This window comes from Bubalus bubalis, chromosome 6 (assembly GCF_019923935.1).
Source record: "Bubalus bubalis isolate 160015118507 breed Murrah chromosome 6, NDDB_SH_1, whole genome shotgun sequence".
Taxonomy (NCBI): domain Eukaryota; kingdom Metazoa; phylum Chordata; class Mammalia; order Artiodactyla; family Bovidae; genus Bubalus; species Bubalus bubalis.
In genome coordinates, this window is record NC_059162.1 from 89,311,179 (window position 1) to 89,323,798 (window position 12,620).

A 12,620-nucleotide genomic window follows, 5' to 3' on the forward strand; every position below is an offset into this window, starting at 1 on the left:
AAGGCAAGTGGCTTGTGGTGGCTGGATATAAGGTTACTGAACCCCATAACAAGTCAGTATAAAAAAGAACATGATCAATATAATGTATAAAAAAGCTACAATATTTCTATTTCTGGATGTACAAAAAAAAGACATCTGGAAGGAATATCTATTTACGGTACTGTGTGCCCAGTTTTCCTATAGGCACTACAGAAGTTAAAAGGAAAGGCCCTTGCCTTGGAAATGTTTGTACTCTACCTGGAAGAAAAATTAAGAATTAAGTACATTTTAAAATAAAATTAAAAATTAAATAAATTTAAAAGTAAAATTAAAAATAATTTAAAAGCATATAACAATCTCTAAGGCAAAGCATTAAATCACCCCCAAACTACCCCCCACCCCCACATAGTGGTACAGGTAGGTTGGGGGCCAGTTGATCTAGTGGAGGGCTTGGAATTCCTTCATCCTGGAAACAGGAGTAAAAATCACAGTTAACACCTATACCTGGCGCTGTTCTAGGCCCTGAGGGCGGTTAGCTATTTAAGTCTTCACAATTCCTCTGTTTTGGAGAAATACATTAATTCCAGTTGACATATCGGGAAATCGAAGTACAGAGCAGTGGCCAGGCCAGGATTTCAAACCACAGGTCCAGTTCCACAGTCCGTCCTGCAGTTCTTTTCCTGTTCCTATCCTCGGAATCCTGGGCTTCCCTGCCTGCAATGCAGAAGATGCAGGAGACGAGGGTTTGATGCCTGGGTCAGGAAGATCCCTTGCAGGAGGAAACTGGCTACCCACTCCAGTATTCTTGCCTGGAAAATTCCATGGACCGAGGCGCCTGGCGGGCTCCAGTCCATGGGTCCATACAGTCACAAAGCGTCAGACACGGTTGAGCACACATACACACACGCACCCTCAGATTTTACCCCAGTTATCTGGTGCTGGGTGTTAAGATCTTAAAAACAATAAAAAAAGATTTTTTTTCTCCTTTGAATATTTTTGGGATAATACGATTCAAATCAAAATAAAGACTTGAAAGCCCCAAACGTGCCATGAGCTGTACAGCCTAAACTTTTGCCTGACCCAAGGCCAGCAAGAAAATGTTTCTTTTTATACTTTTTTCCCCCTCCTTTTGTGACAGTTCAGTGTTTCTGAACGCTAGGGGCTCCCGGATTCTCTGGTTTGAGAGTAACTTTTCCTTTTAGGATTTTTTTTTTTTTTTGTAAGGGGGTGGGGGAAAATGTGGCCTTAATTATCCTACGTCTTAGGCTGCTTAAGGAAGGGGCTGTGCTTTCAGAATCCCTTCTGAGCCAAGTAAGGAGGTCCCTCTCTTTCCCTCTCTCTTTTTTAAAAGGACCTCGTGCAATAAAAGTGCTGAAAACAAACCCTGGTGATCACAGCGGCAGCCGCGGCGGCAGCAGCAGCAGCAGAAAGAGGAGGAGGAGGAAAGTTGGAGTCGCGGCAGCGCTCGGGGGTGGCTGGGCTCCGCTCAGCTCCGCTCCGCGCAGCTCCCATTCATTAAGCAACCAGGCGCGGAGGAAGGTGGCCGAGCGCCCGGGCTGCCCACTCGCTGGTTTGCGCACAGACACGCCAGCTCGCGTTGCAAGCAGCGCAGCGCTGCAGAACTTTCCCCTCGAGAAGTTGGCTCTTTTCACCCTGGACTTTCGAACGATTCAGGGTTGAGACAGGAAAAGCAGAGGAGCCCCAGGGGGAGCAGAAAGCACCACCGCCTGCCTTTGGAAGCGGGCAGTGGGGCCGCACTCTCCCGCCGCGCCCCGAGCAGCCTCGGCCGGGAGGCGACCCGGGCGTCTGGGTGTGTGGTTGCTGTCGCCGGGCGTCTTGACCAGCGCCATGCAAAACTACAAGTACGACAAGGCGATCGTCGCAGAGAGCAAGAACGGCGGCAGCCCGGCGCTCAACAACAACCCGAGGAAGGGAGGCAGCAAGCGTGTGCTGCTCATCTGCCTGGACCTCTTCTGCCTCTTCATGGGTGAGCCCGGCCCCACTGTCCCTCGGGCCCTCGGCGCCCGGCGCGCGTCCCAGCCCGACTCGGGCTGCGCGCGGGGCGGCGTTTCCCGGCCGTGCCGCGCAGTCAGCCTCGGGGGCCCCTGCAGGCTTCTCGGGGAGCCTTCGCGCGGCTCTCGGCCCCGGGGTCCCCGCCCTCTCGGTTCCCGCCGCCTCCCCGGCCTGTAAAGAAGTGTCGGGAGCGCTGTAGGCTTTCGCGGGCCACTTGGACACCGAATCCTAAAAGCCGAGCTGCAGTTAGAAGCCCGGGCAGAATCCCACGAAAAGAGTGGGCTCGTCCCGTTAGGAAAGGGAAAGTCGATGGAACCGGGACCGGGAGCCGGCGTAGAGCTGGTTGGACATCCATCCAAGTAAGATGGATCTCCTGGAGCGCCGGGCTCCCGCCTGGAGAGCGCTACCTTCTCCCGGCCGAATGTAAACATTCAGCCCTTCCGCTGAGCCTGCCCAGGCCTTTTCACTTGCTGCTCTCCTGCACGCCCCCCAGGGGTTGGGAGGGTGCTCTCGAGGGGCTTGATGCGTGGTGCCGACCCAGCAGTCACTTTTAAAGCGCCTACTGTGTACCAGGTGTTAGTTTTGACTGGCCCTCTCCGTGACTCGGTGCAGTACGAGCGAGGAGGTCCATTTCACCAGTGAGGAAACTGAGGCACTGGAAAACTAGCCACCGTCCTGCATTGGGACCAGCATTAATTGTACTCCCGAAAAGTTGAGGCAGTAGCTTGCTTCTGTTTTCCAAATTGTTTGGAAGTCACAGCTAGAAGGAGTATAGGGCGTGGGGTGGGACGGTCAGGAGGATTTATGAACTGCCCCCGGGGCGAGGGGTGGCTATTGACACGAATCTACAGGAGTTCCAAGGTTGAAGTCAGCTTAGATTTTTTTTTAAGCGAATCATGGTGAAGTGGAAAGCGTGCAGGACTTGTCATCGGAACAGGGCCACTCTGCCACTTGCTGAGTGTGCCACCTAACTGCCTCTTTGGCCTCAGTTTCCTTATCAATTGAGTGAGTGGGTTGAACTAGTTGCTCTCTGAGGCCCCTTCCTGCATTAAGAACTCGGATTTGGTCCAGGGGCTGTTCTGCCAACTCTGCTAACTGAAGAAACATCTGTGTTCCCAATTTCATTCCCTTAAAATAGAACTCCTGCACAGGAGGTTCAAGTCCCCTTTGAATTGGATTTGTGCACGCAGAGTGTGCAAACCAGAGACTTCTTGGGCTGGAGTACCAGGTCCCTGTGTTCATGACTCTTTAGCAGGGTCCTTACTGAGGTCCATCTGTCCTTGGCTTGACTGTCCATAGTGAATTTTCAGAGTCGAAGAAAGAAGAGACTCTTGGAGTTTAAATGGAACAATGGCCTCCTTTAGGTACACGGAGACAGCTGAAGGTCAGTTGTGCTCTGTGGAAGGGAAGAAAGGTGCCTGCAGTTCAGGTAGCAAATCCCATTCTCACCTCTTCATATAAATTCAACATTAAGATGTTATGTAAAGGAATTGTCACTGGGGGGCCCACCTTCCTGAAGGCAACCGACTTATGCACAGTGGGGAGATTAGTGCTTAAAGTCTTCTTGCCAAGCTATTGAATTTTTAAGAGATCCTCCCTGGTCCTGGGGGAGTACCAGGAACCCAGAAACACACTGAAGCCCTGTTTGCTGTAAACTTATCTGGGCTTCCAGTCTTTACTGGTGCGGTTTGTTGGTGGAAGGGTGAACTCTTTCTAGACTGTCTGTTGCCATGTACCCTCCTATCTCCAACTTGGTGGTTAGGGAAGCAGAGCTCTGACAGTTTTGTTACCCTTCCTTCTGCTTTCCACTCTGATTTCAGAAGGCAATCCCAAGAGATGGTGTGTCTTATCAAAGGAAAAAGTGTGAAGGAATTTAAGACACACCTATCAGCTATAGTTTAGCCAGGGACACACAAATCCCAAGATACTGTTGTGCATTGAAAGTGTGAGTAAGGTGTACAGTTGTGCATTTCAGCTCTTCATCTGTCCTGAATCTCCCTATGTCCCTTCCAAAGCTAATATTCTATACCTAGCTGTTTATTAAGCTTATTTACTCTTGGCCTGTTCCAGCAAATGGTTTTGTTTACTGTAAAAAATGTTTATAATAGGATCTTTTATTTTACCATAAGAATCACACAGCTCTCTGTTTTAAGGGTATATGCCTTGCCATTAACATCATGTCAACCAAGTCATTTAAAAAGTGTCTCCCCTGTGCATAGACCAAACCACAATATCACTAATTTGATGCGTCTTGACCTCCTATAATAGGAAACACTGCAAGGTAAACATTTACTTGAGAAATTTATGCAGGAGAACTCCCTTTGACTTCCAAAAGAAAATTATTAACACAACATGTGATTTTAATATTCCACACATCACAGTCCTAAAAAAATGTTTCTACTTGGTTCACTTTTTGCCTGGGACTGTCAGTCATGATTTAATTTTTATATAGTCTATTGATCATGTGGTCTGGATTACAAAGCCCTAATACATGACAAAATACACAGTTTTCTGTTTATTCTCTCACAGGAATATACACCAAGATTCCTCTCCTTGTGTCTGGAAAAAAATAAGAGGCAATGTGCAATATACGTGTTGTTACCTTTTTGGAATGTAAAATTCTTGGTGAAACAATAGAAGTCCACTCGCCTTTGAGGGTGAAAGGAATCGGGTGTCAGAGAATCACCTGTGGGAGTTTATATCTCAGAAAATAGCTATCTTTGCCAATCATTGCTTATAAAAATGGTTATGAATCTTTGCATAGTAGTTTTTCTGAAATCGATTTTGTTTTTCTTTTGGTTGCATAATGTGGATGGCCTTCTGTTTTTTTAATACAATGCTTTTGCTGTACCAGGTTGCAAGAGAGCAGCAGAGACAATTCCCGTGCAAGGAGGAAGGAGCATCTTTTCTATCTAAGCTCTATTAGAGTCTTTGTCAAGTAAATTAGTTTATGTACTTTTCACTGCAACTGATGAAGAGACTATCTCCATTTTATAGATGAGAAAACTGAGATTCACACAAGTAAATTTGAGTTGATCCCTAATCTTCAGCGGGCATGACTGGAGTCCATCCCCCTTCCCTCATCAGAAGAATCCTAAAACTCAGATTATTAGAAAAAGTTTAAAGCTCTGTTGGCAGAAAGCCAGGATTTCTCTGGTGATTCAGTTGGTAAAGAATCTGCCTGCAATGCAGGAGACCAGGGTTCGATCCCTGGGTTGGGAAGAGCCCCTGGAGAAGAAAATGTCAACCCACTCCAGTATTCTTGAGTGGGAAATCTCATGGACAGAAGGAGCCTGGTGAGCTACAGTCTATGGGGTTGCAAAAAGCTGGACACACTGGGCAACTGACACACACACATGCTGCCCCTCCACATTTTCCAGCTCATTATTAGCAATGAAACAGATGGATAAAGGTGGTTTGGCTCTTCTGGTCAATGATATGGTCTCGTTGCCCTAAGGCATTGCTTTGATTTGGGGCTTCTAACACTGAGTAATTCCCAAATTTTGAGGGTGCTTTTTTACCCTATGAGACAGTGGTTCCAAAGAAAGCACAAACAGCAGTGCATAACTGTTGTGCAAATGTGCAAATTTGGTAAATCTATGTGGAGCTTCTCTGCTTCATCTCATCTCTTCCCCGTCTCTCTCCCCAGGTATTTACTGACTGCCTCCTCCCAGCCCGTGCATTTTGATAGGTGGGCAGAGTTAGACAGTCTAGCTTCTTGTCAAGGGCTCTGTTCAAGGGCCTTCATCCTCTGAGGTCAGTGAGCCCATCTGTGAGATGGTGATCAGAGTAGCTGCTCCATTACATTGCCATGAGCATCAGAGGAAATATTGGATGTGAAAATTATTTGTCATCTCTCAATACTTGGGCAAATGCAAAGGATTTATAACCCAGACCCCTATATGAAGCTTTTGTGGCTATGTTTATATGCTGTGTCTCAGAATCATAGGTAGATGAGACCATGAAACAAAAACTCAGTAACAATATTATAGCAAAGACCACAAAGCATCCACGTCCAAAAGGAGAAGTTCACACTGGCCTAGCAGGTTGAAGACAGATGATTTTCATTCATTGTTGATCTAAATTTTAGCTGAGAAGGCAACCCCTAAAATTTAGCACTATTTTGAGCCATCCCATCTTCACAGTATATTCTGATCATGCTTTAGAGAAGGTTCTTTGTTCAGAATTTTGAGCATTACTTTGCTAGCATGGGAAATGAGTGCAGTTATGCAGTAGTTTGAAGACTGTTCCTCCTTTGACTTTGGATACTAGAAGGTGGGGTAACTGAGTTTATGGTGGGGGTGGGAGATTTTTGAAGGAACAGGTGTGAAGACTGTTCCTCCTTTGACTTTGGATACTAGAAGGTGGGGTAACTGAGTTTATGGTGGGGGTGGGAGATGTTTGAAGGGGCAGGTGCTCAGGCAGATTTGGTTTGAAAGGCTTGGCTTCTGTGCCATTCCTTACCAGGAAACACGGTTAGTGAGGCAAAGAAAAAGAAACTCAAATGGGTAAAAATAGAGAATTTGGATAGTCAGCAACTATGCTAATAACTTAGTGGTTCTAGAATGTTTTTGGACACTTCTTGATTTGCAGTTAAATGGCTGAAACAAAATTCTAGAACTGGTTCAGTCTATGGGATAAATAAAATTATCATGTATTATTATTAAACTCTTCACTTTTAATAGTGAGAGGGAGGCAATGTGATGTAGTGAAGAGGATGGGAGACTTGGAGCCAGAAGTTCAGGTTCCAGGGTGGCCAGAGCCAGCAGCTAGTTGTGTGGTTGTGGCAAGTTAGTTTTTAATGGGTCTCAGTTTTTTCCAACAGCGAAATGGCTGGTTGGGCGGGATGGTGTCTAATGTCACGAGCTGCCTTGTGACTTTCCAGGATGGATTTCTAGTAGAGAGGAATGAAGCTTGGATTTATGGAATGTCTGCCTGGTACCTGACACTTGTGCTCTGCTTAGCTCTTGGTTGTATATTAGCTCAGGAAGTCACAAGAGTAAGGGCCTAGGAATAGGAGCTCTGGTCTTGTGCTACTGTGTCGCTGTGTGACTTTGAGAACATTCCCTTAAATTTTGTGGGCCTGATTTCTTGATTATGATCACAAAGGAAAGGGATTAGATCATCTCTCAAACCCCTTCTAGCACTAACGATTTTATGAATCTGTGCTGATAGATAACTGGTGTAGAAATCCAGAAATTGCTTCTCATAGATTATTTATCAACAGTTAAATTTTTATGTTTTTGTGTCACAGAAGTATTGCTGACAATTAGCTTGAATTGGGGTTCATTCTGGAGGGATAAAGAGCATTGTCTTTTCTTAGAGTTCATCCAATATGCTGAGAACCTGGCTAGATTTTTTCCTGGCCAGATGTGTCCTTTCACCTGCTTCCTAAAATTTATAGGAATTACAGGTGAAGAAGGAAGCAAGCCCAATGGGTTTTCCCTTCTATTTTTTTTTTAAACTCTGCTATTAGAGTCACTAAGTATGTATTTTTAATAATGCAGCAGACTTTGATAACTTAATCTACCACATGAACCAAAGAATTTAGAAATAGATTTTCACTTAATAACTAGTGAACCTTCCAGCCAAGAAGCATCCTGAACTGATAGAAACGAGAAGGGAGCCTCCATTTCGTAGGTAAGCCCTGCTGACTCCTCCAGGCCAGTTGAAAACGTTTATTTCTTCATTGTTTGGATTGGCTAGTTCCCCCCCCCGCCCCCTTAGCTCTTTCATCCCTTTCTCTTGTACTTGATATATGCCATAGGGGTATAGCTGCCTTTGTGGGAGACTGTTGAAGTCAGGGTTGGTGGCCTCTTCCACGTTTAGTGCTATTGATTTCCTGTCAATTTGACATTCTTTCTTTTCCACTTCCTGTGCAGTTGTTTGGGCTGGCAAGCCCTGCTGTGCATAGCATGATGTTAATAATGCCAACCCCCTGGGGCTACTTCCCAGTTTAAAAAGTTTTATTAATGGAGACTTGCTACCCTGAGTGTCAGTTTAACATGGTACACATTATTTGGGGAGTGATAACTTTCAGGATTCCTGCTATATCAGTACTTCATAACCTCAGCTAATAAGAACACCTGTCTGGTGTGAAATACAGATTCTCAGGCTTCTTTCCAGAAGATTCAAATTCAGTATGCTCTGGACCACGGCCTAGGATTCTGTGTTTCATAAAAGCTTCTAGTGATTCTTATCAGGCTAAATTTGAGAATCACTGTGTTGTTTAATAGCTAGTGTCTTAATGGCGATTGAGAAAAAGCTATTGGTTTATAGAGAAGGATTAAATGTTCTGGCACTTTTTAAATTGTTAGGTTGTCTGTATTTTTTTTTTTTTTTCTGTTTGTGGTCAGTACACCTGTCTTTTCCAATAAAAATGTTTAAGACACCTAGAGATGACCATCCTAAGTGAAGTGAGTCAAAGACAAATAACATATGATATCTCTCATATGTGGAATCTAATTAAAAAAAAAATGATACAAGTGAACTTGACAAAACAGAAACAGACTTGCAGATGTTGAAAACAAACTTATGGTTACCAAAGGGGGAAAGTCCGGGCAGCAGAAGGCGGGGCAAATCAGGAGCTTGGGATGAGCCTATACATACACTATAATATGTAAGACAGATAACCAACAAGGACCTACTATACAGCACAGGAAACTCTACTCAATATTCTGTGATAACCTATATAAGAAAATAATCTAAAAAATGAATATGAGTATATGTATAGCTGAATCTCTTTGCTGTATACCTGAAACTAGCACAATATTGCAAACCAACTAAACTCCAATTAAATTAAGAAAAAGATATTCAAGACTTTTAGAATTCTTTCAAAAGGAAAAATTACCATGGGGTGCTTGCCTGAAAGTCGCCTGTGATTTTTAGTGCAAGGACTTGGTGAATGTGAAAGTGTCCAACTCTGTGCAACCCTATGGACTGCAGCCCACCAGGCTCCTCTGCCCATGGGATTCCCCAGCAAGGATACTGGAGTGGGTTGCCATTTCCTGCTCCAGGGAATCTTTCCCATCCAGGGCTTGGTGGTGTCTCCTAGTTGCTGAGAATCTGGGATTTTTACTTAAGCTGAGTTCTCTGTAGTGTACTTATTGAAGGCCAAGTAACCACTTTGGATAAATGAAGTGTAAACTCTATAAATATTTTCTTTTGAGATATTGAAGTTTATTGTGTGTGAGTAAAAAGTAAAATGAATGATTTAGATTTCTAAAGAGAGCCTTTAAAAAAATCAAAGTTAGCTTGGCAGAGTACTGGAGGAACAGTACAAGCTTTGGATTCACCCAGAGCTGGGTTCAAATCCTGACAGAATGTCCTCTCACATGTGACTTGGGCAAAAACTGTTTAATCTTTCAGGCCTCAGTTTCCTCACCTGTAAAATACAAAAGCAAACCTCATGACACTCATGTATGGTACAGCGTGGATGATATCATAAAGCTGAAACTACTTGGAAAAGTTTAAAAGCACTAAGTCATTATTGGGTAGTATGTAGCTATTATTATTCATAGTAATAGAATTTTCCTTTCCTTCCCACTGTTCTTACTCCTCAATGGTTCTATGAAATCTTCTTTAATGTTTTGGTTGCGAAGTTGCCTGAAATGTATCAGGGGAAACAATTGTGAAGAGAGTCTAAGAAAAAGCCAGACAGGGAATACAAATGTTTTCCATTAGCCAGAGGAGAGCAGTGGCAGTTTTGGGGAAAGTCAGTGTGTGGGAACCTCAAGAGCCTTTGGTGGTTACTTTCTTCTCCTCTGGAAGTGACATGGCCATATCACTTTAAGGGAAAGACAGATACACCTTAGGAAGGCTGGGAGGAAGTTTGGACAAAGGGCCTGCTTTAGGGTCAGCTCTTTTATGTGTCTTTCGAAAGCCCAGGGGAAAAAAATCTAACTAAAAAGAGCAGCCATGTTTGAAGATAATCGAAATGCTTGTCATCCAGGGCATTCTCCGTGTCTCTCGAGGAAGGGAATAACTGTGAGAATGATTGTATTTATTGTATGCCAACCATGTGCTATAGATTTTAGATCCATTTAGAGAGGAGGAAACTGTAGTTCAGAGAGGTTAAGTAACTTGAACAAGAGCACCCAGCTAGTAAGGAGTCACTAAATTTTCCAGAACTCTTGTCAGCTTACCTTGCTGCCCACTTTCCCACGCAGTTTATGCCATGAAGGCTCCCTCTTTCTATTCCATTCCATTTCATTTATGTCCATTTTATTGGGTCCACATATGTACAAATGTGTTCTGTAGGCCCAATATAGCTTCTATTTTATGTCTTAGTTCTTGGACTGGAAGGCATGTGGGATCTTATCTCCCCAACCAAGGATTGAACCTGTACCCTCTGCAATGGGAGGCAAAGTTGTAATCACTGGACCACTAGGGAAGTCCCAATATAGGACACAAATATGAGTCTTAATGCAAGGATCATATCAGGCAGTAAAAGGCACAGAGTTATATAGAGATAGCTGCGCAACAGCTTGGTGTGTGCTGACAAGCCTCTCTGGACATAAAGAAAATTCCATCAGAGCAATTTTTCAGTGCCTAGATTTGTGGACACTTTAGCATTTGAAAGTACCTTGAGGATTTCATTATCAACAATACTGAGATCATTTTTCTATCTCAGTCAGAAAAATAGGCCTCTTTGAACAGGGGACAGGTAGGAGATCTGAGGAGGAAGCACAGGCTTTGGAGACAGAGAGGTGGGAGTTTGCTTGCGGTTATAAGCTGTACACCCTTGGGCACGTTGTGACGTCTCTGAGGTCTCTGTCTTCTCACCTGTGAAATGGGATAGCACGCACTGTGGAGCTGCGAGGTGATGCCTGGTTTAGTGCATGGCGCTGGGCGCTCGCCAGCTGCTATTGTCATTGCCACCACGTCCTAGTCAGTGCTCTTCACGTAGGAAGACATGGAGGCCGGGACTGGTTAGTAGTTGTCCAGTGACGAAGGAGCAGGGCCTAGAACCAGTGCCTTTTTACCATTTTTCTTTTCTGGTGTGTCCTTGTCAGTTTGAAACTTGATATCATATATGAGGTAGTGCTCCAGAGAGCTCTATTCTCATTTTTCTCTTGCCTGGGTCAATTAAAAGAGGAACAAGACAAACAGGTTTAACTTTTAATCCAAATCAGAGGATGATAGCTGAGTGAGGCTAGAGACACGTGGTGCAGATTTGAAGGACTAGGCAATTTTTTTTCATATATCACTTTTCTTCAAACTGGCCCTTGTTCTAGAAAGTGCTTATTACCAAAGATCACTGCTGACTGATTTGAACTTGAACAGGCACCGTCTTTTTCAAATGACCTGTCTCAGGAAAGGAGAAAGAGAAGCCAATGTTTTCAAAGTGTTTGCTTTTGACTGAGGAGGAAACTGAGTCTCAGATGAAGTAATTTCCTCAAGGTCATGCATGAGTTGGTGGTCCCCACATTCAAAAGAAGGCTAGGTCAGTTTGTCTGATATCCTTGTGAAACTATTCTTCCCTTAAGTCCAAGTTAAATTATAAATGATGATCTGCATTAAAATTCCCAAATTTAAAACAAACTGAACCAAACAACACACATAAGATCCAACTGGCGACTTATGAAAGGAACTTGATGATTTCTGTGTGCTTTTAAACTATACATTGCAATCAGAGTATTGGTGGGAAGTGTGTTTTTGAGGTTTGTCACAAATTAACAAAATTATATGCCTAGAGAGTTTTGCAGAGAAATGCAAATCAGTGTAAGCGCCTTGTCATAATAAGCAGTATGCTTTGGTTCCTGTTTATGTGTCTTTAAAGCACATAATACACATGATTATTGACATGAAGGAAGCTGTTCTCATTGATGGTTTCTTTATATCTGGCCTCCAAATTAGTTTGTGGCATCAATCTGTATAATTTCTAGAGAATCTATTTAATTTTTATGTATATGCCTTTCAAGTATGTCTTATCTTCTGCAGTTGTTTCCTGAGCATCCACTATGTGTAACCCCCCTCAGTCCCTTCTTCCCCTCGGTTTGGGTCGGGTGGTAGGGTTCCTTGCACTTCAAAAATTCCCAGATTGGAAATGGTTACAGACTTTTTAATAATTTCACACATTTAGTCCCACTGACTTGGGAGTGGTAAGGGAGGGGCTATAGTTGCACAAGGAAAAGCAATGAATTTGCCTGAGGGCATGGAGCTGGGTTTTGCTAGAGAAATAATAGCCCACATTATACAGAGTAGAGAAGGAAATGGCAACCCACTCCAGTATTTTTGCCTGGAAAATCCCATGGACGGAGGAGCCTGGTGGGCTATAGTCCATGGGGTTGCAGAATTGGACACAGCTGAGTGACTGAGTACATAGTACATATAGAGTGGGAGAGAGTAGCAGGGGAAGCAACAGATGCTGAGACTTGGAAACAGGAACATGTTTGGGAAGGTGAGTGGTTGCAGGATGGAATGTAAGTGGTGTGTATTTGCACTGAGTTGGGGGGATAGAAGATGTTGGGGATGAGGCTGGAGAGATGATTAGGAGCCAGATTAAAAAGAAGAGTTATAAATGGCAGGCTGCTAAAGGACTTGAACTTTATTTTGGAGCACCAGCGAATGAAGTTGTATTTTTGTTTTCATTTTTCTTTTTATTGTGGAATATTTCATATAGAAAC

General features: G+C 43.8%; 1 protein-coding gene and 1 long non-coding RNA gene across 3 annotated transcripts in view; both read left to right on the forward strand.

Annotated features, from left to right (window-relative positions):
• Positions 1-1,254: 1,254 nt before the first annotated feature.
• The window catches only part of PLPP3 (phospholipid phosphatase 3), an 89,624-nt gene continuing 78,258 nt past the window's right edge, over positions 1,255-12,620 (forward strand). The window contains exon 1 of one of the 2 annotated variants that reach the window (XM_045166150.1): positions 1,255-1,966. In XM_045166150.1, the coding sequence (XP_045022085.1) occupies positions 1,828-1,966 (139 nt within the window). In that variant the 5' untranslated portion in view covers positions 1,255-1,827. The remainder of the gene's footprint in view (positions 1,967-12,620) is intronic. The other variant, XM_006050675.4, reaches the window with a different exon arrangement.
• On the forward strand, positions 2,321-8,420 carry LOC123465907. Its single transcript, XR_006641220.1, has 2 exons — positions 2,321-6,267; positions 6,357-8,420. It is a non-coding gene; the product is annotated as an uncharacterized LOC123465907 (long non-coding RNA).